Below are 25317 nucleotides of genomic sequence, written 5' to 3'. Positions count from 1 at the left end.
AACTCATTTCCAACTTCAATTAGGTGATGAAAATCAGAATGGAGAAAATGCAAGCTAGTGATGGGGAAACATTAAGCTGCCTACTAACTCACGAAATTAATCCATTAAAGAATAGTGCAGAGAGATAAAATTTAAAAGACAGACTTCAGGGTACCCAAGATTACATTTAGGTCAAGACAGAGAAGACGTACCTCAATTGACCAACTAGTCGCTTCAAGCAGACCAAGAGAGCTTGTGTTAACAGTATTTTCAGACGAACGGGGCTCAATTATTCCAGCAACGTTTTTAAAGCGATGTGAATCGGGAGTCCCCAGGGACTGGGGTGCGTAACACTTCGCAGTCCTCAGCCAGAGAAGCCAGGCGATCACAGTAACACAGCCTGCCTTCATTGCCGTGGGTCAGTCTAAAAGAAGAACTCGAATCAGCACTCTTTCAGTTTGCGGTTACCGCTCTGCGTTAATTAGCCAGAAGATTAGGAAGTCGCCCAAGAAACTCTCCCTATCATGACATAAATAAACTCAGGGAACCTATCTATCGCGAATGTAGAAACAGCTGACATATTCAATTTGCTCAAACGACTTAAAAAAATAAAACCATGCTATAGCTCCAGTCTGAAACCCCAGTACTTAAACCAGGAAGTAAATACAATAACTAAAAGTAAAGGAGAAATTTAAACTTCCAGGTTCACATTTCTACATCAAGTAAATCAGAATGTATCCCCTTAGCAAATTGTTCTCCATACGTAATGTTATTTCCTCCTTCTTGAAAGGTAACAGGAGTACTGGCCGACCAACCCACTTCACACTCCCCCCAGAAAAAAACACTAATAACCTCTCAGTCCAACTCATTACTTCCTCGCCCTCCCCCTATTTAAATCAGTTCATTCCAATTAATGCGCGGGGGTTCAAGAAGACAGCGAGAGCCGCACTGGCTCAGTTTTTGCTCCCAGCTGCGACTCGGTCCAACGTGAAACCATCACGCATTGAAGCAGACGCGCTTTGAATGAAAGGTCATTTCACGGACCTCCAATCAATGAGACTCGGCACTATCCCCGAATAGAATTGCGTGACTTACTCGAAATATTCCATATGCTGCTATAACGCTCCATGAAAGCTCAAGCAAATGATCATATACATTCACGTGACGATACAGATATGCAAATGACTAGCATCTGGCAAATATAGTGAGGAGCCGGACTTTCGCTCGGTCGCCAGCGCACCAGGCTGTCAATCATTCACCGGCGTCAGCTGATGCGCCGGTCCAACATGGCGGTGGCTTGCTGCCCTGAGGGACCTCGGTGCCACATCCAATACCGGTCCTCCTGCTGAGTGGCTGCTTGTCATGTCCTGTTGTTGTTGTCGCTGCTGGCAGTGGTGCCTCTGGCGGCTCCTGAGACGCTGCACCGCTCTGGCAGAAAGGAAGGTGGGGTGGTAGGTGGGTAGGGCAGGTAGGTTGGTAAGAAGAGTGTGGAACAAGTAGGCTGCGGGTACCGGTAGGGTCACGAGGAGTAGATGGGGGTGAGGGGTGGGTTTGGGGATAGAGGAGGGGGAGGTGGGTGCGGTTGGGTGTCGAGGCCAGAGGAGTTGGGGTGGTGGATGGATGCCCGGGGGTGGGGGTGGGCCCTGGTGGGGGGGGGGCGCTCGGGAGGGCAGGCGTGGTTGGGGGGGGTTCAGGGTGGGAGGTGGGCGCCCGTGGAGAGTAGGACAGGGCACACGGAGTGGGGGTGGACGCCTGTGGGGTGGGGAGGGGAGTGGTTGCTTGTTGGGGTAGGGTAGGCAGCGTGGGTGATGGGTGGGTAGGGCAGGCGGCGTGGTGGGTGGCAGTTTGGCAGGTGGGCGCTGGGGGGCAGGGGAGGTGGGGTGGGGGTGGGCGCTCGGGGGCAGGGGAGGTGGGGTGGGCGTTGGGGGCAGGGGAGATGGGGTGGGTGTCGGGGGTGGGGGCGGGTGTCGGGAGCAGGGGAGGTGGGGTGGGTGTTGGGGGCGGGGAGGTGGGGGTGGGCCTTGGGGGCAGGGGAGGTGGGTAGGGAATGAGTGGCAGAGATGGGTGTTCAGGGGTCTGGAGAGGGATCCATTTGGAGGCAAAAGGCTGGATGGGAAAAGGGTTGGGGAAAGGGGATAGGATAAGTCTAGATGGGAAGAGGGCTGGAGAGTGTTAGTGTTGATCGATGAAGAGAGGAAGACTGACGACTTATAAATTAACTGTGCCTGTTTCCACAAATCATTTAATAGTCTCTAAATAAGGTATATTATGCAAGGTTAAACATGCATGCATATGTTTAAACTCTAACATTAAGGACATGTGTTTATCTTAAAATATAGTAGATTTAAGTTTTTGCCATCTTGCAATTGTTGATGATTCATATACTTTTCTGTTTTCATTCAGTATGTTTAGCTTCTATTTACTTTACATTTTCTGTCCTCTGTAGCTGGTCCTACCTTGAACTTGGTACAAATGGGACGTATGATGATAGAATTCAGGCTTATGCTGCAGGAGTGCTGGAAGCTGAGGTCACACGACCAGTAAGCTTTACTAATTGCTCTCAGATTCTCGTTTGCCGTGAAAGAAAAGACGTCAAGAAGTATTTAGAAGTGCTTCAAGAGTTGTATTGACTAGAAAAAAACTGAGTAGTGTTTTGATGGTTATTTCACAATCAAGGCATTGGGCAACTATCTTAGATTATTAGTGGAAACTGAAGATGTTAGAGATATTTTTGTTATAAATTGTTCATTTTAAATGTAAGTAAATCAGACATTTTGTTTGGCAACTTAATACCAATGGACTGCTATAACCAATGCAAACTTTTTTCTCCAAATGACTCTGCATGTCACTTTTGTTCTGAAAGATCTCCCTGCCTTTACTCTTTAACAGTTCTTTATAAATTAGACTATTAGATTATCCTGCAGTGTGATGTATTGAAACTAAATCTGACCCTGACACCTGTCCCAAACACATTGACTTTCTACTTGGATGGTTAATACCAAATAAGCATTTGATGTTTGTGAGCCAGAGCTGACCAAAGCAGGGAGATCAAAAGGCCAGGAAGCTTAAAATTTATGGTCTGTATGGCTGTATTTAATGAATAAGCTTGGCCCTCTATTTTCTGGAGATGAGAAGAATGAATGGTGATCTCATTCGGACATTAAAAATACTTAGAGTGGAGTAATTTCCCAGTTAGGGATTCCAGAACTAGAAAATCACAATCTCAAAATATGGTGCCATTTAGTATTGAAATGAGAAATTTCTAAGCAGAGTGGTGAATCATCAGAGTTCAATGTTCCAAGTAAAATTTATTATCAGAGTACATACATGTCACCACATGCCACCCAGAGATTCTTTTTCTGCATGCATACTCAACAAATCTATGGAATAGTAGCTGGAAACAGGATCAATGCAATAGCATAGAAGACAACAAACTGTGCAAATGCAAGTATAAATAAATAGCGTTTTAAATAATGAGAGCATGAAATAACAAGATAAAGAGTTGTTAAAGTGAGACCATTGGTTGTGGAAACATCTCAATGGACGAGTGTAGTTATCCTCTTTTGTGCAAGAGCCTTAAGGTTGAGGGGTAGTAACTGTTTTTTGAACCTGGTAGTGCGAGTCCCGAGGCTCTTGTGATGGCTGCAGTGAGGAAAAAAAAGCATGGTCTAGGTGGAGAGGATCTTTGATGGATGCTGTTTTTTTACAACAGTGTTTCATGTAGGTGTGCTCAATGGTATACTGGGAAAATCCATTTCCTTTTGTATGATTTTCCACTCAGGCTTTGGTGTTTCCATACCAGGCTGTGATGCAGTTCCACACACAAAACAAATTAATCAATTTCTGCAAATATGTAGGCATTGTGCCTTTGCACTGTGCTTACTTGGTACATAGACAAATGTAGCATTGAAATTACCATGCTCCGCATAAGTGTTGTGAAATTGATTGTAATCTCTGGTAAGGAATGTATTGATTGTAATCTCTGTTTTTCTTTGAATTGTACTTTGGCATTTTTAGAGTCATCTGAATAATACTTTTAATTTTCAATTAATGTCCATGCAAAGGTCAGTAACATTGTCAATGCAAAATACTTAGTATGCCGAACTCAGCTTGGATATCAGGTTAGATTCAACTTTATTGTCATTGTGCCGAGTTACTACCCCTCAACCTTTATTGTCATTGTGCCGAGTACAGATACACTTAACATCTGACCAGAAATGCTCAGCTCTAGGCGTTGTGTGTGGTAGGAGTGGAGATCACAGAGGAAGTTCTGTTCTTGCTGAGAGGACTAGGCAACAATCTAGGTAGATGGGTGGAAGTCAGCATGTGGAAATAGGATCTGAGGAGATAGATGTCAGTAGCTATCAGGTGGTGTGAGCATGCCTGGGTAGAAATGATCAGCAGATCATTGATTTTGAAGAGGGTTGTGAGGTGGCCCTATGAGCTCGTCCTCAGAATACAAGAACACCTCTTTAGAAAAAGGATGAGGAGGAATTTCTTTACCCAGATGGTGGTGAATCACAGCCACAGAGGCTGTGGAGGCCACGTCATTGAGTATATTTAAAGTGGAAGTTGACAGGTTCTTAATTAGTAAGGGTGTCAAAGGTTGCAAGGGGAAGGCAGGAGAATGGGGTTTAGAGGGATAATAAATCGGCCATGATCAAATGGTGGAGTAGACTCAATGGGCCGAGTGTCTAATTCTGCTCCTGTATCTTGTGGTCTTATGCTTAAGATTTAGTTCAAATGAGTCTTATTTTCCAGTTTTAGTTTTGTTTTGTTAGTTTGTAAATGTCTCTAAAAGTTAGATATTGAAAGCTTTTAAAACCTAGTTTAATGTTTACCGCCAGCAAAGACCCACCCGGCTTTGCTGGCTTTGAAAGACTATCGGATGTTTTGGAGGTTTTCTCACCTGAGGCTCCCACTGACATTGAAAGCAAAGTGTTGGCCGTGGGGATGCAAAGTGCCGGTGAGACAGGCCCTCCACGTAGATGCGAAGTAACTGTGGGCATGAGGCGAAGGAAGTTGGGAGGCTTGCCCATAGCAGCTGGGGTGGTTGAGCAGCCAGAACGTGCAGAGTTCTGCAATTTGGGGACTCGGAGAAAGTTACTGCGAGAATGAGATTCAAAGTTCAAATTTCAAGTTCAAAGTAAATTTATTATCAAAGTGCATGTATAACCCTGAGATTTATTTTCTTGTGGGCATGCTCAATAAATCCAATAGCCATAATGGAATCACTGAAGGATCACAACAACAGGGCAGGCAACTAGCGTGCAAAAGGCAACACACTGCAACTGCAAAAAGGAAAAAGTGTAATAAATATAAGCAATGAGTATTGACAACACGAGATGAAGAGTCCTTGAAAGTGAGTCCATAGGTTGTGGGAACAGTTCAGTGATGAGGCAAGTGAAGTTATCCCCTCTGGTTCAAGATTCTGATGGTTGAGAGGTAATACCTGTTCCTGAACCCGGTGATTCCAACGCCACTGTCTGTCCTTTCTACTGGCAACTATGTGGAGTTTGAAAATAAGGTTCAGAATTGTAAAGAAGAGGTGTTGCTGAGTCAATTTAAGTCAACGTGTATCAAAGTGGGTAAACAGGACTTGGTTATATTTTGCTGCCCAGTTCAGTAATGATTGATCACAATTTAAAACAGATTTTCTTGTAACATTTTAATTATTATGTTTTCCAGTATATTTACGTGCACTGGATGAATACATTATTTCACTGCTGTGGATCCTTCAAATGTCAGACAGCCTACTGTGACAAGCTTAAGAATTACATCGAGACTAATCTGAAATGGATAGAAGAAAACCTGGCAGAAATTCCACTGGCAGACAAAGACAATAAAGCATATTGGCATCAGGTAAGATCAAATCTAGGTACAAAAGGACTTGAAGTCAAAACTGTTAATGAATCAGAATCGGGTTTAATTCTACCAGCTTACGTCATGAAATTTGTTAACTTTGCGGCATCAGTACAAAGAAATATGTAATAATAGAGAAAAAAAACTGAATTACAATATGAAAATACAAACATTTGTATGTTAAGTCAAATAAGTAGTGCAAAAATAATAGAAATAAAAAAAGTGGTGAAGTATTCATGGGTTCAATGTCCATTCAGAAATTGGATGACAGCGGGGAAGATGCTGTCCCTGGATCATTGGCTGTGTGCCTTCAGGCTCCTATATCTCTTCCCTGAAGGTAACAATGAGAAGAGGGCATGTTCTGGGTGATGGGGATCCTAACTGATGGTCGCCACCTTTTTGAGGCATCACTGCTTGAAGATGTCCTGGATACCATGGAGGTTAGTGCCCATGATGGAGTTGACTAATTTTACAACTTTCTGCAGCTTGGTCTGTATGGCTGTATTTAATTTATGGTCTGTATGGCTGTATTTAATGAATAAGCTTGGCCCTCTATTTTCTGGAGATGAGAAGAATGAATGGTGATCTCATTCGGACATTAAAAATACTTAGAGTGGAGTAATTTCCCAGTTAGGGATTCCAGAACTAGAAAATCACAATCTCAAAATATGGTGCCATTTAGTATTGAAATGAGAAATTTCTAAGCAGAGTGGTGAATCATCAGAGTTCAATGTTCCAAGTAAAATTTATTATCAGAGTACATACATGTCACCACATGCCACCCAGAGATTCTTTTTCTGCATGCATACTCAACAAATCTATGGAATAGTAGCTGGAAACAGGATCAATGCAATAGCATAGAAGACAACAAACTGTGCAAATGCAAGTATAAATAAATAGCGTTTTAAATAATGAGAGCATGAAATAACAAGATAAAGAGTTGTTAAAGTGAGACCATTGGTTGTGGAAACATCTCAATGGACGAGTGTAGTTATCCTCTTTTGTGCAAGAGCCTTAAGGTTGAGGGGTAGTAACTGTTTTTTGAACCTGGTAGTGCGAGTCCCGAGGCTCTTGTGATGGCTGCAGTGAGGAAAAAAAAGCATGGTCTAGGTGGAGAGGATCTTTGATGGATGCTGTTTTTTTACAACAGTGTTTCATGTAGGTGTGCTCAATGGTATACTGGGAAAATCCATTTCCTTTTGTATGATTTTCCACTCAGGCTTTGGTGTTTCCATACCAGGCTGTGATGCAGTTCCACACACAAAACAAATTAATCAATTTCTGCAAATATGTAGGCATTGTGCCTTTGCACTGTGCTTACTTGGTACATAGACAAATGTAGCATTGAAATTACCATGCTCCGCATAAGTGTTGTGAAATTGATTGTAATCTCTGGTAAGGAATGTATTGATTGTAATCTCTGTTTTTCTTTGAATTGTACTTTGGCATTTTTAGAGTCATCTGAATAATACTTTTAATTTTCAATTAATGTCCATGCAAAGGTCAGTAACATTGTCAATGCAAAATACTTAGTATGCCGAACTCAGCTTGGATATCAGGTTAGATTCAACTTTATTGTCATTGTGCCGAGTTACTACCCCTCAACCTTTATTGTCATTGTGCCGAGTACAGATACACTTAGCATCTGACCAGAAATGCTCAGCTCTAGGCGTTGTGTGTGGTAGGAGTGGAGATCACAGAGGAAGTTCTGTTCTTGATGAGAGGACTAGGCAACAATCTAGGTAGATGGGTGGAAGTCAGCATGTGGAAATAGGATCTGAGGAGATAGATGTCAGTAGCTATCAGGTGGTGTGAGCATGCCTGGGTAGAAATGATCAGCAGATCATTGATTTTGAAGAGGGTTGTGAGGTGGCCCTATGAGCTCGTCCTCAGAATACAAGAACACCTCTTTAGAAAAAGGATGAGGAGGAATTTCTTTACCCAGATGGTGGTGAATCACAGCCACAGAGGCTGTGGAGGCCACGTCATTGAGTATATTTAAAGTGGAAGTTGACAGGTTCTTAATTAGTAAGGGTGTCAAAGGTTGCAAGGGGAAGGCAGGAGAATGGGGTTTAGAGGGATAATAAATCGGCCATGATCAAATGGTGGAGTAGACTCAATGGGCCGAGTGTCTAATTCTGCTCCTGTATCTTGTGGTCTTATGCTTAAGATTTAGTTCAAATGAGTCTTATTTTCCAGTTTTAGTTTTGTTTTGTTAGTTTGTAAATGTCTCTAAAAGTTAGATATTGAAAGCTTTTAAAACCTAGTTTAATGTTTACCGCCAGCAAAGACCCACCCGGCTTTGCTGGCTTTGAAAGACTATCGGATGTTTTGGAGGTTTTCTCACCTGAGGCTCCCACTGACATTGAAAGCAAAGTGTTGGCCGTGGGGATGCAAAGTGCCGGTGAGACAGGCCCTCCACGTAGATGCGAAGTAACTGTGGGCATGAGGCGAAGGAAGTTGGGAGGCTTGCCCATAGCAGCTGGGGTGGTTGAGCAGCCAGAACGTGCAGAGTTCTGCAATTTGGGGACTCGGAGAAAGTTACTGCGAGAATGAGATTCAAAGTTCAAATTTCAAGTTCAAAGTAAATTTATTATCAAAGTGCATGTATAACCCTGAGATTTATTTTCTTGTGGGCATGCTCAATAAATCCAATAGCCATAATGGAATCACTGAAGGATCACAACAACAGGGCAGGCAACTAGCGTGCAAAAGGCAACACACTGCAACTGCAAAAAGGAAAAAGTGTAATAAATATAAGCAATGAGTATTGACAACACGAGATGAAGAGTCCTTGAAAGTGAGTCCATAGGTTGTGGGAACAGTTCAGTGATGAGGCAAGTGAAGTTATCCCCTCTGGTTCAAGATTCTGATGGTTGAGAGGTAATACCTGTTCCTGAACCCGGTGATTCCAACGCCACTGTCTGTCCTTTCTACTGGCAACTATGTGGAGTTTGAAAATAAGGTTCAGAATTGTAAAGAAGAGGTGTTGCTGAGTCAATTTAAGTCAACGTGTATCAAAGTGGGTAAACAGGACTTGGTTATATTTTGCTGCCCAGTTCAGTAATGATTGATCACAATTTAAAACAGATTTTCTTGTAACATTTTAATTATTATGTTTTCCAGTATATTTACGTGCACTGGATGAATACATTATTTCACTGCTGTGGATCCTTCAAATGTCAGACAGCCTACTGTGACAAGCTTAAGAATTACATCGAGACTAATCTGAAATGGATAGAAGAAAACCTGGCAGAAATTCCACTGGCAGACAAAGACAATAAAGCATATTGGCATCAGGTAAGATCAAATCTAGGTACAAAAGGACTTGAAGTCAAAACTGTTAATGAATCAGAATCGGGTTTAATTCTACCAGCTTACGTCATGAAATTTGTTAACTTTGCGGCATCAGTACAAAGAAATATGTAATAATAGAGAAAAAAAACTGAATTACAATATGAAAATACAAACATTTGTATGTTAAGTCAAATAAGTAGTGCAAAAATAATAGAAATAAAAAAGTGGTGAAGTATTCATGGGTTCAATGTCCATTCAGAAATTGGATGACAGCGGGGAAGATGCTGTCCCTGGATCATTGGCTGTGTGCCTTCAGGCTCCTATATCTCTTCCCTGAAGGTAACAATGAGAAGAGGGCATGTTCTGGGTGATGGGGATCCTAACTGATGGTCGCCACCTTTTTGAGGCATCACTGCTTGAAGATGTCCTGGATACCATGGAGGTTAGTGCCCATGATGGAGTTGACTAATTTTACAACTTTCTGCAGCTTGGTCTGTATGGCTGTATTTAATTTATGGTCTGTATGGCTGTATTTAATGAATAAGCTTGGCCCTCTATTTTCTGGAGATGAGAAGAATGAATGGTGATCTCATTCGGACATTAAAAATACTTAGAGTGGAGTAATTTCCCAGTTAGGGATTCCAGAACTAGAAAATCACAATCTCAAAATATGGTGCCATTTAGTATTGAAATGAGAAATTTCTAAGCAGAGTGGTGAATCATCAGAGTTCAATGTTCCAAGTAAAATTTATTATCAGAGTACATACATGTCACCACATGCCACCCAGAGATTCTTTTTCTGCATGCATACTCAACAAATCTATGGAATAGTAGCTGGAAACAGGATCAATGCAATAGCATAGAAGACAACAAACTGTGCAAATGCAAGTATAAATAAATAGCGTTTTAAATAATGAGAGCATGAAATAACAAGATAAAGAGTTGTTAAAGTGAGACCATTGGTTGTGGAAACATCTCAATGGACGAGTGTAGTTATCCTCTTTTGTGCAAGAGCCTTAAGGTTGAGGGGTAGTAACTGTTTTTTGAACCTGGTAGTGCGAGTCCCGAGGCTCTTGTGATGGCTGCAGTGAGGAAAAAAAAGCATGGTCTAGGTGGAGAGGATCTTTGATGGATGCTGTTTTTTTACAACAGTGTTTCATGTAGGTGTGCTCAATGGTATACTGGGAAAATCCATTTCCTTTTGTATGATTTTCCACTCAGGCTTTGGTGTTTCCATACCAGGCTGTGATGCAGTTCCACACACAAAACAAATTAATCAATTTCTGCAAATATGTAGGCATTGTGCCTTTGCACTGTGCTTACTTGGTACATAGACAAATGTAGCATTGAAATTACCATGCTCCGCATAAGTGTTGTGAAATTGATTGTAATCTCTGGTAAGGAATGTATTGATTGTAATCTCTGTTTTTCTTTGAATTGTACTTTGGCATTTTTAGAGTCATCTGAATAATACTTTTAATTTTCAATTAATGTCCATGCAAAGGTCAGTAACATTGTCAATGCAAAATACTTAGTATGCCGAACTCAGCTTGGATATCAGGTTAGATTCAACTTTATTGTCATTGTGCCGAGTTACTACCCCTCAACCTTTATTGTCATTGTGCCGAGTACAGATACACTTAACATCTGACCAGAAATGCTCAGCTCTAGGCGTTGTGTGTGGTAGGAGTGGAGATCACAGAGGAAGTTCTGTTCTTGATGAGAGGACTAGGCAACAATCTAGGTAGATGGGTGGAAGTCAGCATGTGGAAATAGGATCTGAGGAGATAGATGTCAGTAGCTATCAGGTGGTGTGAGCATGCCTGGGTAGAAATGATCAGCAGATCATTGATTTTGAAGAGGGTTGTGAGGTGGCCCTATGAGCTCGTCCTCAGAATACAAGAACACCTCTTTAGAAAAAGGATGAGGAGGAATTTCTTTACCCAGATGGTGGTGAATCACAGCCACAGAGGCTGTGGAGGCCACGTCATTGAGTATATTTAAAGTGGAAGTTGACAGGTTCTTAATTAGTAAGGGTGTCAAAGGTTGCAAGGGGAAGGCAGGAGAATGGGGTTTAGAGGGATAATAAATCGGCCATGATCAAATGGTGGAGTAGACTCAATGGGCCGAGTGTCTAATTCTGCTCCTGTATCTTGTGGTCTTATGCTTAAGATTTAGTTCAAATGAGTCTTATTTTCCAGTTTTAGTTTTGTTTTGTTAGTTTGTAAATGTCTCTAAAAGTTAGATATTGAAAGCTTTTAAAACCTAGTTTAATGTTTACCGCCAGCAAAGACCCACCCGGCTTTGCTGGCTTTGAAAGACTATCGGATGTTTTGGAGGTTTTCTCACCTGAGGCTCCCACTGACATTGAAAGCAAAGTGTTGGCCGTGGGGATGCAAAGTGCCGGTGAGACAGGCCCTCCACGTAGATGCGAAGTAACTGTGGGCATGAGGCGAAGGAAGTTGGGAGGCTTGCCCATAGCAGCTGGGGTGGTTGAGCAGCCAGAACGTGCAGAGTTCTGCAATTTGGGGACTCGGAGAAAGTTACTGCGAGAATGAGATTCAAAGTTCAAATTTCAAGTTCAAAGTAAATTTATTATCAAAGTGCATGTATAACCCTGAGATTTATTTTCTTGTGGGCATGCTCAATAAATCCAATAGCCATAATGGAATCACTGAAGGATCACAACAACAGGGCAGGCAACTAGCGTGCAAAAGGCAACACACTGCAACTGCAAAAAGGAAAAAGTGTAATAAATATAAGCAATGAGTATTGACAACACGAGATGAAGAGTCCTTGAAAGTGAGTCCATAGGTTGTGGGAACAGTTCAGTGATGAGGCAAGTGAAGTTATCCCCTCTGGTTCAAGATTCTGATGGTTGAGAGGTAATACCTGTTCCTGAACCCGGTGATTCCAACGCCACTGTCTGTCCTTTCTACTGGCAACTATGTGGAGTTTGAAAATAAGGTTCAGAATTGTAAAGAAGAGGTGTTGCTGAGTCAATTTAAGTCAACGTGTATCAAAGTGGGTAAACAGGACTTGGTTATATTTTGCTGCCCAGTTCAGTAATGATTGATCACAATTTAAAACAGATTTTCTTGTAACATTTTAATTATTATGTTTTCCAGTATATTTACGTGCACTGGATGAATACATTATTTCACTGCTGTGGATCCTTCAAATGTCAGACAGCCTACTGTGACAAGCTTAAGAATTACATCGAGACTAATCTGAAATGGATAGAAGAAAACCTGGCAGAAATTCCACTGGCAGACAAAGACAATAAAGCATATTGGCATCAGGTAAGATCAAATCTAGGTACAAAAGGACTTGAAGTCAAAACTGTTAATGAATCAGAATCGGGTTTAATTCTACCAGCTTACGTCATGAAATTTGTTAACTTTGCGGCATCAGTACAAAGAAATATGTAATAATAGAGAAAAAAAACTGAATTACAATATGAAAATACAAACATTTGTATGTTAAGTCAAATAAGTAGTGCAAAAATAATAGAAATAAAAAAAGTGGTGAAGTATTCATGGGTTCAATGTCCATTCAGAAATTGGATGACAGCGGGGAAGATGCTGTCCCTGGATCATTGGCTGTGTGCCTTCAGGCTCCTATATCTCTTCCCTGAAGGTAACAATGAGAAGAGGGCATGTTCTGGGTGATGGGGATCCTAACTGATGGTCGCCACCTTTTTGAGGCATCACTGCTTGAAGATGTCCTGGATACCATGGAGGTTAGTGCCCATGATGGAGTTGACTAATTTTACAACTTTCTGCAGCTTGCTTGGATCCTGTGCAGGAGCACACCACCCCCCCTCCCCATACCAGACGGGGATGCAACCAGTTAGAATACTCTCCACGGCACATCTGTAAAAGATCTGCAAATGTCTTTGGTGACATAGCAAATCTCCTCAAACTCTAATGAAATATAGCCGCTGTCTTGCCTCCTTTATAGCTGCATTGATATGTTTGGTCTAGGTTGTGTCCTCAGAGACCTTGATGCTCAGAATCTTGGATTTGCTCACTCTTTCCACTTCTGGTCTCTCTATGAGGGGTGTTGGGTGTTCTCTGATCTTACCCTTTCTGAAGACCGCTCTCCGTTCTTTCGTGTTCCTGCCATTGAGTGCAAGGTTGTTGCTGTGACACCACTCAACTAGCTGATGCATCTCTCTCCTGTATGCCTTCTCGTCACCGTCTAAGATCCTGTCAGCAATGGGTGTAATTTCTAAGTTCCAATTATAAGAAAATGGGAGGGCAATGAATCTAAACACAGCACCCATGAGGGTGGCCACCACCTATGCAGAGACAGATGGAGATAACAAGTCAATGAACCTTCGGATGAGGTGATTGAGCTGAAATTTAAACCTGTTTTTCTGTCCATTAGTACTGTCTGATCTGCTGGATATTTCTACCAGCTTCTGTTCAGATATTAGATTTCCAGCATCCATAGCAATTTTTTGAACATGCGGCAATGCAGAGTTTAAAATACAAAGATTTGGCAAATTGCAGATTGGCAAAACTGCACGGTTGCAGAAGACTCACTGCTCTTTCTGCTTTGCTGTGGTAAGGGAGTCTTGGACTACAGGGCACAGCCTCAGAGTAGAGGGACATCCACTTAGAACAGAGATGAGGAAAATTTTCTTTAGCCTGAGAGTGGTGAATCTGGAATTTATTGCCACAGATGGCTGTGTGACCAAGTCATTGGTTATATTTAAGGCAGAGATTGGCAGGTTCTTGATTAATCAGGGCATCAAAGGTTACAGGGGAAAGGCCAGAGAATGGGGCTGAGAAGGATAATTATGTAACAGGAAGAAAATTCTTTGTCAGCTGTGGTGATTGTGTGTCTAAAGTCCATGATACTGTGTTTTCTGTGACACAAGGATCAATTTTTGGCCCATTGTTCTCACCCTACATGCTTCCATTAGATCAGATTATTTCAAAACACAAGGTGAATTTCCACAGTCTTGCAGATGACAGGCAATTGTACTCGTCTATTACGGCAAATGACTCTGAACCTCCTAAACCCTCTGGTCCAGTCTCTTACTAGCATTACAGAATGCATGAGTTCAAATTTCCTTAAACTAAAAAGCAAAAAACCAGAAATTTTGGTTATTGGCAATAAAAAGTGTGAATCTTAGAAATAAACTTGATCAGCTGGCTTTCCAAATCAAGCCCAGCAAAAAAAATTTAGGCATCATTATTGACCGTGAGCTAGACTTCAAAAATCACATATTAACCATATTATTAAGGCTGTATTCTTTCATTTTAGGAACATTGCAAAAGTTCGATTTCTTGTAACAACTCAAGATGCAGAAAAATTAATTCATGCTTTTGTTTTTAGCCAATTAGACTACTGTAGTTCACTCTCTTCAGGACTGCCTTTTTTTTAAAAAAAAAGGTAACTCAGCCACAGTTTGTTCAAAATGCAGCAGCGAGAATCATAACCGGAAAAAAAAAAAAAAAAAAATCTGAGCACATTTCATTAGTTTTGGCATAATTACGCACTGGCTGCCTATGTCCTTCAGGATCAATTTTAAAATGCTCTTAATTGTATACAAGATTCTGAATAATCAGCTCCTCCATGTATTTTGGAGTGTCTTTCCCCTTACATCCCTGATCATAATCTTATATCCATGAATTCTAGTTTGCTTGGTATTCCTGCGGCCTTTTGTTCTTACGCACCAAAAATCTGGAATACTCTTCCGACTGAGGTACACCAAGCAAGTGTTGTGGAACTTCTCAAAACACTTCCAAAAGCCTACTCCTTTTAAAATTTGGCCTACTTATAGGATTACTTAATGTCTGTTGATGTTGATTATATTTATATAATTTGGTATATTTAATTACTTTTTATTCTATGTAATGTTTGTCTTCTGATTTAATTTTTTTCTGTATTTTTATGACTATTGATACAATCTATGCAAAGAGCTTAATGTACAAAAAGTGCTATATAAATAAAATTATTATTAAATAAGTAATGATAGAATGGCAGAGCAACTCAATGGGCCAAATGGTCTGATTCTGCTCTTGTGTTGTATGGTCTTGTAGTATTGTACCTTGAGTAAATCCAGGATTTAATTTAGAGTTTTCACTTTTAGTTCCATGAATTGCATTCTGGTTTGAAAGCAGATTTATTCACACAACGATATTTATACTGGTAAAATGTCAGCAGCTGACCTTGGCATGGAAGCATTTAAATTATAGTTTGCCCAAAATAATTCTCCTTGCACATTAAAGTCAACTGACTTTGTTTTAGTATTGCAAACACGAGGAAATCTGCAGATGCTGGAAATTCAAGCAACACACAACGTTGCTGGTGAACGCAGCAGGCCAGGTAGCATCTCTAGGAAGAGGTACAGTCAATGTTTCGGGCTGAGACACTTCGTCAGGACAAACTGAAAGAAGAGCTAGTGAGAGATTTGAAAGGGGGAGAGAGAGAGAGATCCAAAATGATAGAAGACAGGAGGGGGAGGGATGGAGCCAAGAGCTGGACAGTTGATTGGCAAAATGGATATGAGAGGATCATGGGACAGGAGGCCCAGGGAGAAAGAAAAGGGGGAGGGGAGAAAACCCAGAGGATGGGCAAGGGGTATAGTCAGAGGGACAGAGGGAGAAAAAGGAGAGAGAGAAAGAATGTGTGTATATAAATAACGGATGGGGTACGAGGGGGAGGTGGGGCATTAGCAGAAGTTTGAGAAGTCAGTGTTCATGCCATCAGGTTGGAGGCTACCCAGACGGAATATAAGGTGTTGTTCCTCTAACCTGAGTGTGGCTTCATCTTTACAGTAGAGGAGGCTGTGGATAGACATATCAGAATGGGAATGGGACGTGGAATTAAAATGTGTGGCCACTGGGAGATCAAACAAGTGCTACACATGGCCTTACACTTCCTCCCTTACCACCATTCAGAGCCCCAGACAGTCCTTCCAGGTGAGGCGACACTTCACCTGTGAGTTGGCTGGGGTGATATGCTGCATCCGGTGCTCCCGATGTGGCCCTCTATATATTGGCGAGACCCGACACAGACTGGGAGATCATTTTGCTGAGCACCTACGCTCTGTCCGCCAGAGAAAGCAGGATCTCCCAGTGGCCACACATCCTCTCCCTCCTCCCTCCTCCCTCCTCCCTCCTCCCTCCTCCCTCCTCCCTCCTCCCTCCTCCCTCCTCCCTCCTCCCTCCTCCCTCCTCCCACCTCCCACCTCCCACCTCCCACCTCCCACCTCCCACCTCCCACCTCCCACCTCCCACCTCCCACCTCCCACCTCCCACCTCCCACCTCCCACCTCCCACCTCCCACCTCCCACCTCCCACCTCCCACCTCCCACCTCCCTCTTCTCCTATCACTTTGGATCTCCCCCTCGCACTTTCACATCTGTTACTAGCTCTTCTTTCAGTTAGTCCTGATGAAGGATCTCGGCCCAAAACGTCGACTGTACCTCTTCCTAGAGATGCTACCTGGCCTGCTGTGTCCACCAGCAACTTTGATGTGTGTTGCTTGTTTCAGTATTGCTCAGCTTGTTAATGTTGTGGTTCTGTGGTAGCAAGTGGCAGTGTTATTTATGAAATAAGGAAGTGTGAGCAGTATGAAAAATAAAATAAATTAATCCAACCTCTCAGATTCTTTTTTTTTTAAAGTTGCTTTCAAAATGGCAGCCACATGTGGGCCAGATGCATTTAGAAGAAACAATTTGTGTGTCTGTTATATATTTAAATATCCAGATTATCTCCCCTCTATGTTGCAAGATGGGCAATTAAGCAAAATTATCTAATCTTATAGAATGTAGTTTGGTTAAAAAAGGCTTGCAGTAATTGTATTATGCACTGATCTTCAACTCTCATGTATATTCAACAAAATAAATTAAAAAACAAAATTTTGTGGCTTAATGGCTGGCTCATGAATATGTTAACTGGAAGGCTGGAGCTAAATTTCCAAATAGCTCTTAATCTTCCTTTTTAATCAAATTCAGCAGAATAATACTTTTAATTCAGATTTCCTGCCTCGAGCTTTTTTTTAACTGTTAGAAGAATCATTTGGCTTTGGAGATTAAGACAACACGGTAGTGTAGTGTTTAGCACAACACTTTATGGTATCAATGACCAGGGTTCAATTCCCACTGCAGCCTGCTTGGGGTTTCTTCCTACAGACCAAAGACATACCGGTTGGCGGGTTAATTGGTCATTGTAAATTGTCCAGCGATTAGGCTAGGATTAAATCAGGATTGCTGCACAGCTCGAAGGGCCAGAAGGGCCTATTCCACACTGTATCACAATAAATGCTATTACAGCGCCAATGACCTGGCATCAATTCCACCACCTTCTATAAAGAGCTTGTACATTCTTCCCATGACCACGTGGGATTCTTCTGGGCATTCTGGTTTACCCCCACACTTAGTTAATTGGTTACGTAGGTGTAATTGAGCGGTCTAGCCTCCTTGGGCCAGAAGGGCCGGTGTTTGTGCTGTATCTCTAAATAAAAAGTATGAGCATGCCAAATAGCCTTGCCTCAATGTTGTTAAATTAAAAATGAAAGCTGTTCAAATTGTCTGTGGTGAAGATGATTCCCCTAGTGACCAAGAACGTATGACTGAGGTTGTTAAAATGAATATTTACTTTAAATTCATCAGGTGCATTTGGCGTTACTGCAGCTACAAGGACTGGAGGATGGATATAATAAACATATTTTGTTTCCTACTGGAAAATTGAACATTCAACCTTTTGGATTAATGTAAGTACTTTTTAATAAGTCACGCACATTGCCGCCCAAAAGCAGTTACCTTGTTTTATTCCCATTAATCTCATTCTCCTATGACTAAATAAATGGATGTTGCTTCTGGATTATAATTGTTGCTTCTGATTTTTCAGCTTCATCAAACTTCAAGTGTCGGGCTTCTACATTTTTTGTTATATGACAAGGCTTATGATTCTATGGCCAGCAAATAGGGTTGGGGTACAGTTTGCCATAATCTTTTTGATGTGGAACAAGCTTAGTGTTGGGATGTGGAAACTGTGGGTTGGGAGTGAAAGAGCTGCTTCAATTTGTGTTATCACAGGAGTGCTAAAGCTGTAGAAACATCTGTAGCGTATCCTTGCAAGACATTTGTACAGGCCCTTTGTGCTATACCCATCCCAACATGCATCAGCCCAATGTGTTACTCATGGGATATACTCTAGAAAATCATAGGTGCAACAAACTTCAAGTGGCCCAAAAATAATTCTTGCCATTTTGGATGAAGTTTAAAAGCACTGACCACAGTTTAAGAGAACCTGTTTTTTTTTCCTCTCTCACCGTGATTCTTTACACGCACCTGGACTGATTTTTTTTCGGGCCTTGTTTAGTATAACAACTGTAAGGATCTACCTGTTACAAAACAGAAATGTCATATCAGCCTGTAATGTGCTCATGTCCTTAGAAACAGCAACTTTCTAACTTGGTCGCAAAAGTACAATTATGCGAGGTCATGTAGTGATGTAATTATTCCCCTATTATCACCTTGTGGTTCTGAATTTGAAACCAGTCCACAGAGAACTGGTCTCTTTATACCAACTGTTGGTCTCTTTACACCAGCTATAACGATCCTGAATAAAATTTAGCTTTGGGTACTTTTGAGGGAATTTAAAATAATTTATGCTGGCAATAAATTCTAAAATGCCAGTAATTGCTTTTCATGCAGCTCTGCAGAGAGGAACTTCCGTGGCTGGAATGTGTTTATTTGAGAGTCTCCCTGCACCTTTTTTTTTAAATGCTATGGACCCCTACCGTTAATTGAAGGGTCCATGGAACCCAGTTTGGGAACCCCTGAGGCAGAGATTATTCATGAAGGAACTTGAAAGCACTGGTACAATTGAGTACGTTTCTCTGAAGTAGAGGCTGCAATACATTACGAAAACGAAAGCGAGAGCTCTGTGGTATGCGCAGAATCTTTACACCTGGAGTGGGGCGCTCATCACCACCAAGTAGAAAGGTGTTTCATTCTCTCATGCAGATATGCCTCACTTTAAGTATATCAGAGTCCACTCCCTGCTAAAAATAAAGTGCAGCCTATTTGTCAACAGCTTTGAGTACATTGGCAGTGTTTTACTTGGACTTTAATAATAAATGGAACTAATTCTGTAACTCCTCGGGCGGTTGCTAGTTGAATTGTTTTCCAGTCTTGGCCATGCACTTTCAAGTGAATTGCCAAGACTGGAGAACAACTCAACCCAATTAATAATAAATTGAAATGATAAGTTGCTGTAATGTAACCTTCCTGTGCAACTTGATGACTCTGTAAAGAAATTACTCATTGTGGTTAACAGCGGCGGAGAAAACACAATGGTTGCATATATGTAGATAGGAAACCAGAAGCATTACTGTGAAATAAGACCTTCCCATCACTCGTGCTCATACGTATTGTGAACTGAAATTCTATTTTCGTATTTAGTATAAACTACAGATATGTTAAACTGACACTCTTTGTATTGATCTGACGTGTCCTTTTTTTTTGAGTGTTCTACACATTCCCTCTGCTGTTGCTTTTGTACTTTAGAGTCCCACAAAGGCCCAACTCCATTTTCCCTTCATAGAAGAATAACGAGTGACTGAAAATGCTGAAACACCACCATTGAAGCATTGATTTGTTTGCTAAACGATTTTAAGGTCTTCCTCATTGCTCGGAGATGTTAACACTCTTTCTCCCAATCAGATGCTGCCTAATCTGAGCATTATCAATCTTTTGCTTTTGAGTTTCGTTCACGCCATACTGTGGAGAATATTGAGGGTTTGTAAAAGGAACACTGCACTTGTCCATTGTGCAAGGCCGGCTGCTTTTCCCAAAGCATAGTTGAAATAGTTCCTTACCAATGATGAGTGCTGGTTTCTATTGAAACCCCCTGGTTTCCTTGGCTGATATGAATCTTAAGGGTTAGTAAAGAAAAACAAAAAGAGAAGGTTCCATTTTAATTAGACAGTCAAATGTGCACAAGTTGGAACTCATCTTGAACTTCTTGGTCACTTGCACACTGGGCCCTCAGTCTGCATGAAAACTCACACCATCTCCCGAACGTTGCTCGCAACCCATCTCGAACAAACGGGTCTCCCACTGGGTCCTATCCTATGACCAGTTCTCCCCAGAATCTTCTCCCTTCATCTCCTGCCGAACAAAAAAAAACTCCAAGACCAATCTCAGTATCCCTCACCAAAAAAAAATCCCCCCCCCACCCCCATTCTGGCATCCTAATTGGAGGGCACACATTCCTCATCATCCCTCATCTTCAACGATAACCCAAACAGGCTGAGAGCAGAACAGGCTGCTCTTACAGAACTGCCAAGTGAAATACCTACAGCATAACAGTAAAAATGTGAACCAGGGCATTACATTATATTCTATCGAGAAGTGGCGCTGCTACTGCTTAAGGTGACAATGACCGTGGGACTTGGAAAGCAACTAGAACAATGTTTGTTTCCTCCCAAGTGGATTTGGTGTTTTTATCTTTTGTCTGATGCAGACAATTACAGTCTGACTAGGTACAAAGACTTGTATTGTCATAAGGCATCCCAGCAATGGAACAGACTAAATTAATTTACGTTTTTCTCTACTTTCCTTTTATGTACATTTGTATTAATCAGTTTGTATTAAGTTTTTCTTTGCTGGTTTTTATTGTATCCTATTTGCTTTTGAGCAATTTCTATATAGAGTCACTAACTTGAAGACCTCCCAACTCATGGAGGTCTCTTTAGTTTTTACTAATAATGTGCACCTATTAAGCTAGAAGTCTGACTCATGACTCTCAACCGAGCTGCCTCTGCTAAACTAACCAGGCCATTCTGTTTTATCAAAACACATTTTAAGTTTGACCGCAGCTTCCCCTGATATGCTTCAGTTAAATAGTTGACTAATTTTTTCATCTTTGGTTGTTACTTTGGATTCATTGGGTTTTGTGGAGTATTGAGTCTGCTAAACTCTCTTTCAGCAAGCGGCTTTACTACTTCAGTAATGTTGTTGAAACACCAGACATGGGATAGGTCACTTTTCCTTTCCAGTGGGTGTAATCACATTGACTCTTCTGTGATGGTCCTCTTTTCTTCTTGGGCTTTTAGCTCCCAGTAGAGCATAGGCCATTGCTAGCCTCCCGTCTCCATCGTCCAAAGTCAATGGTATAGTTGGAGTTCACCAATGGTTCTGTAATCCATTGCATCCACTGTGCAGGGGATCAGTCTATACAGCTTCACCAGCCTTGCCCATTTCCACCTCTCTCAGCAGGGACGCAGGATTGGACTTTGAGAGGCATTGTGCTCTCAATATGTCCACCAATTTCCATTTTCTTCCACTTGTTTTATTTCTGTTTCAGATATTATTGTGGACCCTTCCAAGTGTAAGCCACTGATGTAAGTTAGTATTGATTCTTGGGACCATACGGAATCCTTCCAGTTCCTACTAACTGTGGTATATTTCCTCCAACAAATGAAGTAAATTGTGAACCTATTTTCCTCTGTTTTTACAGTGAAGGTGAAGGGATTTTTTTTTTGTGACAATGGTTTCTGGTGGTGTCGGTTTAGATTAAGTCACACTGATATGTTTTCTATTTGTGATCCTTGTGTTAACATTAATTATATATTTCTATTATGCATTTTCATTTCCTTATGCACTGCCAGCTATTTATTCTGGGCCCAACCTTCCTGCAAAGAGATTGATATTGGCCTGAGAGGCTTGTGACGATTAAAGATTTTCATGCAGAATAATTCTGCTTATTATCCTTTTGATCACACTTTTTACCTAATTATTTTAATTATTTTCAATAACTGTAGTCTCTTTCAGATGTTCGGTGACTTGGAAGATCTAGAAAATGTACTTAATAAATCAGACAGTTCAAAGATGTTCGGTTCTGGATCATGTTCTGCACTCATCAAGCTATTGCCAGGCAATAAGGAACTGCTTGTATCTCATGACACCTGGAGCAACTATCAGACAATGCTGAGAATTATCAAAAAATACAAGCTGTCCTTCAAGTCCTTCCCAGGAGGTAAACATGCTGCAAAAGCAATTCAGCACTTTTAACAATTGTGAATTCTCACTGTCTAAAACATTGTTTTGGTCACAAATAAGCAGAAACAATTGGTGTTTCCATACAACACACATAAAAGTTGCTGGTGAACGCAGCAGGCCGGGCAGCACCTCTAAGAAGAGGTACAGTCGACGTTTCAGGCCGAGACCCTTCGTCAGGACGAACTGAAGGAAGAGCTAGTAAGAGATTTGAAAGGGGGAGGGGGAGATCCGAAATGATAGAAGACAGGAGGGAGAGGGATGGAGCCAAGAGCTGGACAGGTGATTGGCAAGAGAGATATGAGAGGATCATGGGACAGGAGGCCTAGGGAGAAAGAAAAGGGGGAGGGGGGGAAAAACACAGGATGGGCAAGGGGTATAGTCAGAGGGACAGAGGGAGAAAAAGAGAGAGAAAGAATGTGTATATAAATAAATAACGGATGGGGTACGAGGGGGAGGTGGGGCATTAGCGGAAGTTTGAGGAGTCAATGTTCATGCCATCAGGTTGGAGGCTACCCAGATGGAATATAAGGTGTTGTTCCTCCAACCTGAGTGTGGCTTCATCTTTACAGTAGAGGAGGCTGTGGATAGACATATCAGAACTGCATTTTTTTTGTCTTGTAATTTGTATAGGTGTGCACAATATCAGGGAATAAAAGTGTTGAATTTCAGTATTCTTTACTGGCCTTAACTTGACAGTAAAATCTTGCATTTTACTGTGCATAGGTGCTTTTGCTAGGTCTTGGAAGAACCAAGCTTAGATGCTGGACTTCGATAATATGTCCTAGCAGTTTTTATCATTTGCCCATTGCATTTGGGATCTGTTTGATTCATTCCATCTTCTTTGGTTAAAAGTATTCTTTGCAAGCAGGTTATTAGAATATGGGAAATATTTCCTGACTTCTTGGTCCTGGCATATAAAAGTAAATAATTTAATGTGTTATGAACGAGCTAAATGGGAGAGTGCATTTGTGCAAAGGCAATTTATTTATTGAATTAAAACAGTTTTAAGTTGCATCTGTCCTGTGCACTGGCACTCAAGATGAGATGCTTAAACTTAAATATTTTCTGCAGTGAGTGCATCAGCTGTAAACAATGATTCTTTTATGAAATAAATGAGTTTAGGTTCACAAGCATCTGGAAATTGGAGGAACTAAATTAACATTTTTTCCATTCTCTTCTGTTCTACATAGGTGATTTAATACCAGGAGAGGTGCAAGCTTTTTCATCATATCCAGGGATGATCTTTTCTGGTGATGATTTTTACATCCTGAGTAGTGGATTGGTGAGCAATTTCTTGCTGAGCTTTTTTTGTAAACTTTCTTACTTTCACTGAACTGACAAATATGTAAATATCTTTGGATGTCACTTATCTATTGGAGCATCAGTGGCATTACGTTGGAGCATGAACATTTTGAATTATTCCAAGGATGGGCATAGTACTTGTAAGACTGGTATGTATAGCTTGTCCATAACTGCCCTGGAAGGTGGTCACTGCAGCTCCAGATGGTAGCTCACTGTCAATTTCCAATTTTGCAATTGGGTGTTTTCACAAAGGTGGAAGAATAACATTTTCCAAGTTTGAGTGTGCATATTGTTGAGAGGAAATTGTACGTTCTTGTGTTCGCTCTTCCAGCCGGCGAGAGACAGTTCTATCACACTTCTGGCAGGCTTGTAGATTGCAGAAGAGATTTGCGTAGCTGGATTGTGAACACCTCACTGCTGAGCAGTTTTTGAAACAACAGTACCCCATTGGCTGCCCCAGTTCGGTTTCCTCCTCTGACACGCAAAAGTCCCACAGGTTTATACATGGTGGAGAATTGGGTGATGACAATGTTGATGGAATATGAAAGCCATTTCGATATGTCCATCCATGGCCTCCTCCACTGTCGTGATGGGGTCACACTTAGGTTGGAGGAACAACACCTTGTATTCCGTTTGGGTAGCCTCCAACCTGATGGCATGAACATTGATTTCTCAAACTTCCAGTAATGCCCCCTAACCGCCTCCTCTCCTTTTACCATCCCCTTTCCCTCTAATCTCATCTCCTTGCACACCCATCGCCTCCCTCTGGTGCTCCTTCCCCCTTTTTTTCTTTCTTCCATGGCCTTCTGTCTCTTTCACCAATTGACTTTCCTGCTCTTGACTTCATCTCTTCCCTCCCAGGTTTCACCTCTCACCTGGTGGTTCTCCCACCTTTAAAATCTACTCCTCAGTTTTTTTTCTCCAGTCCTAGCAAAGGGTTTCAGCCTGAAACGTTGACTGTACTCTTTTCCATAGATGCTGCCTGGCCTGCTGAGTTCCTCCAGAATTTTGTGTGTGTTGCTATGGAAACCAGAATGTTGTTTTGAATTTGTTTCACTTTGACACATTAATTGAGGCATTGAAGATGAAAGTTAGGACTCGGAATCATTGTGCATATCCTCACTTCTGGCTTTGAAGGAGAGAAGGTCATTAATTGAATTGTTGAAGATGATTGAACAAATGAGCAATATCTCAGTAACACAAAATGCTGGAGGAACTCAATGGCTCAGCAATAGCTCAGTGCTCAGATGTTGTCCTCAAGAACAACCAATTTCCTTCTCACGAGTTGCATCTCCCACCAATGGAAAGCTTTCCCCCAGATACCCAATTTTATTAGAGCTCCCTGATAGCTGATGTCAAAGTGAGACACCCTTACCTCATTTCTGGAATTTGGTACTTTTGTCCACTTTTGAAATGTGCTGTGTGGATTTAAGTGACCTTACACGATTCAAAATGCTCATCGGTGAGCAGGTTCACGCAAATGAATCCCCTTCACAAACTCTCAATGAAACTTACAGTCACTCTCCTCAGAATAGATAGATGGAGTGGCAATTAGCTGGGCTGGATTTGTGAAAATCAAAAAAAAATAACAGATACTGCAAATCTGAAATAAAAGCTGGAAAAACACAACAGGATAAGCTGGTTCTGTAGAAAGAGAAACGGGTAAGTCAGCTGAAAAAAAAAATTATTGAAGTCCATATATGTCTCCATATACAGCCCCGGACATACTCAATAAATCCATTGAATAATAACCATACAGAATTAGTGAAAGACTGCACCAACTTGGGCGTTCAAACATTCTGCAAAAGACATCAAACTGAAAATCAAAAAGAAAGAAATCGTAATAA

The 25317-nt window shown here is 41.4% G+C and overlaps 3 protein-coding genes across 9 annotated transcripts in view; 2 read left to right on the top strand and 1 right to left on the bottom strand.

The window, feature by feature from the left end:
• slc8b1 (solute carrier family 8 member B1) overlaps nucleotides 1-1218 on the bottom strand; it is a 34649-nt gene extending 33431 nt beyond the window's left edge. The window contains exons 1-2 of one of the 4 annotated variants that reach the window (XM_072247853.1): nucleotides 1075-1218; nucleotides 192-451 (exon numbers count right to left, since the gene is read on the bottom strand). In XM_072247853.1, coding sequence (XP_072103954.1) covers nucleotides 192-389 — 198 coding nt within the window. In that variant the 5' untranslated portion in view covers nucleotides 390-451; nucleotides 1075-1218. Of the gene's footprint in view, nucleotides 1-191; nucleotides 452-742; nucleotides 807-831; nucleotides 982-1074 lie in introns of those variants that run through there. The other 3 variants (XM_072247851.1, XM_072247852.1, XM_072247855.1) reach the window with 3 other exon arrangements.
• Nucleotides 1208-6267, top strand: LOC140190910 (putative phospholipase B-like 2). The gene is made up of 4 exons (XM_072247861.1): nucleotides 1208-1430; nucleotides 2426-2519; nucleotides 5668-5841; nucleotides 6099-6267. The coding sequence occupies exons 1-4, from the start codon at nucleotides 1342-1344 to the stop codon at nucleotides 6174-6176; spliced, it is 435 nt and encodes a 144-aa protein (XP_072103962.1). The 5' UTR covers nucleotides 1208-1341; the 3' UTR covers nucleotides 6177-6267.
• Nucleotides 6268-8971: 2704 nt separating this feature from the next.
• LOC140190909 (putative phospholipase B-like 2) overlaps nucleotides 8972-25317 on the top strand; it is a 30208-nt gene continuing 13862 nt past the window's right edge. The window contains exons 1-6 of one of the 4 annotated variants that reach the window (XM_072247858.1): nucleotides 8972-9141; nucleotides 9478-9580; nucleotides 12267-12440; nucleotides 17771-17871; nucleotides 21931-22145; nucleotides 23359-23450. In XM_072247858.1, the coding sequence (XP_072103959.1) occupies nucleotides 9497-9580; nucleotides 12267-12440; nucleotides 17771-17871; nucleotides 21931-22145; nucleotides 23359-23450 (666 nt within the window). In that variant the 5' untranslated portion in view covers nucleotides 8972-9141; nucleotides 9478-9496. Of the gene's footprint in view, nucleotides 9142-9397; nucleotides 9581-12266; nucleotides 12441-12697; nucleotides 12881-17770; nucleotides 17872-21930; nucleotides 22146-23358; nucleotides 23451-25317 lie in introns of those variants that run through there. The other 3 variants (XM_072247857.1, XM_072247859.1, XM_072247860.1) reach the window with 3 other exon arrangements.

Source organism: Mobula birostris, chromosome 31, assembly GCF_030028105.1.
Source record: "Mobula birostris isolate sMobBir1 chromosome 31, sMobBir1.hap1, whole genome shotgun sequence".
NCBI lineage: Eukaryota > Metazoa > Chordata > Chondrichthyes > Myliobatiformes > Myliobatidae > Mobula > Mobula birostris.
The sequence above is the reverse complement of the archived record's forward strand: the minus strand, read 5'-3'. Positions and strand labels throughout refer to the sequence as shown.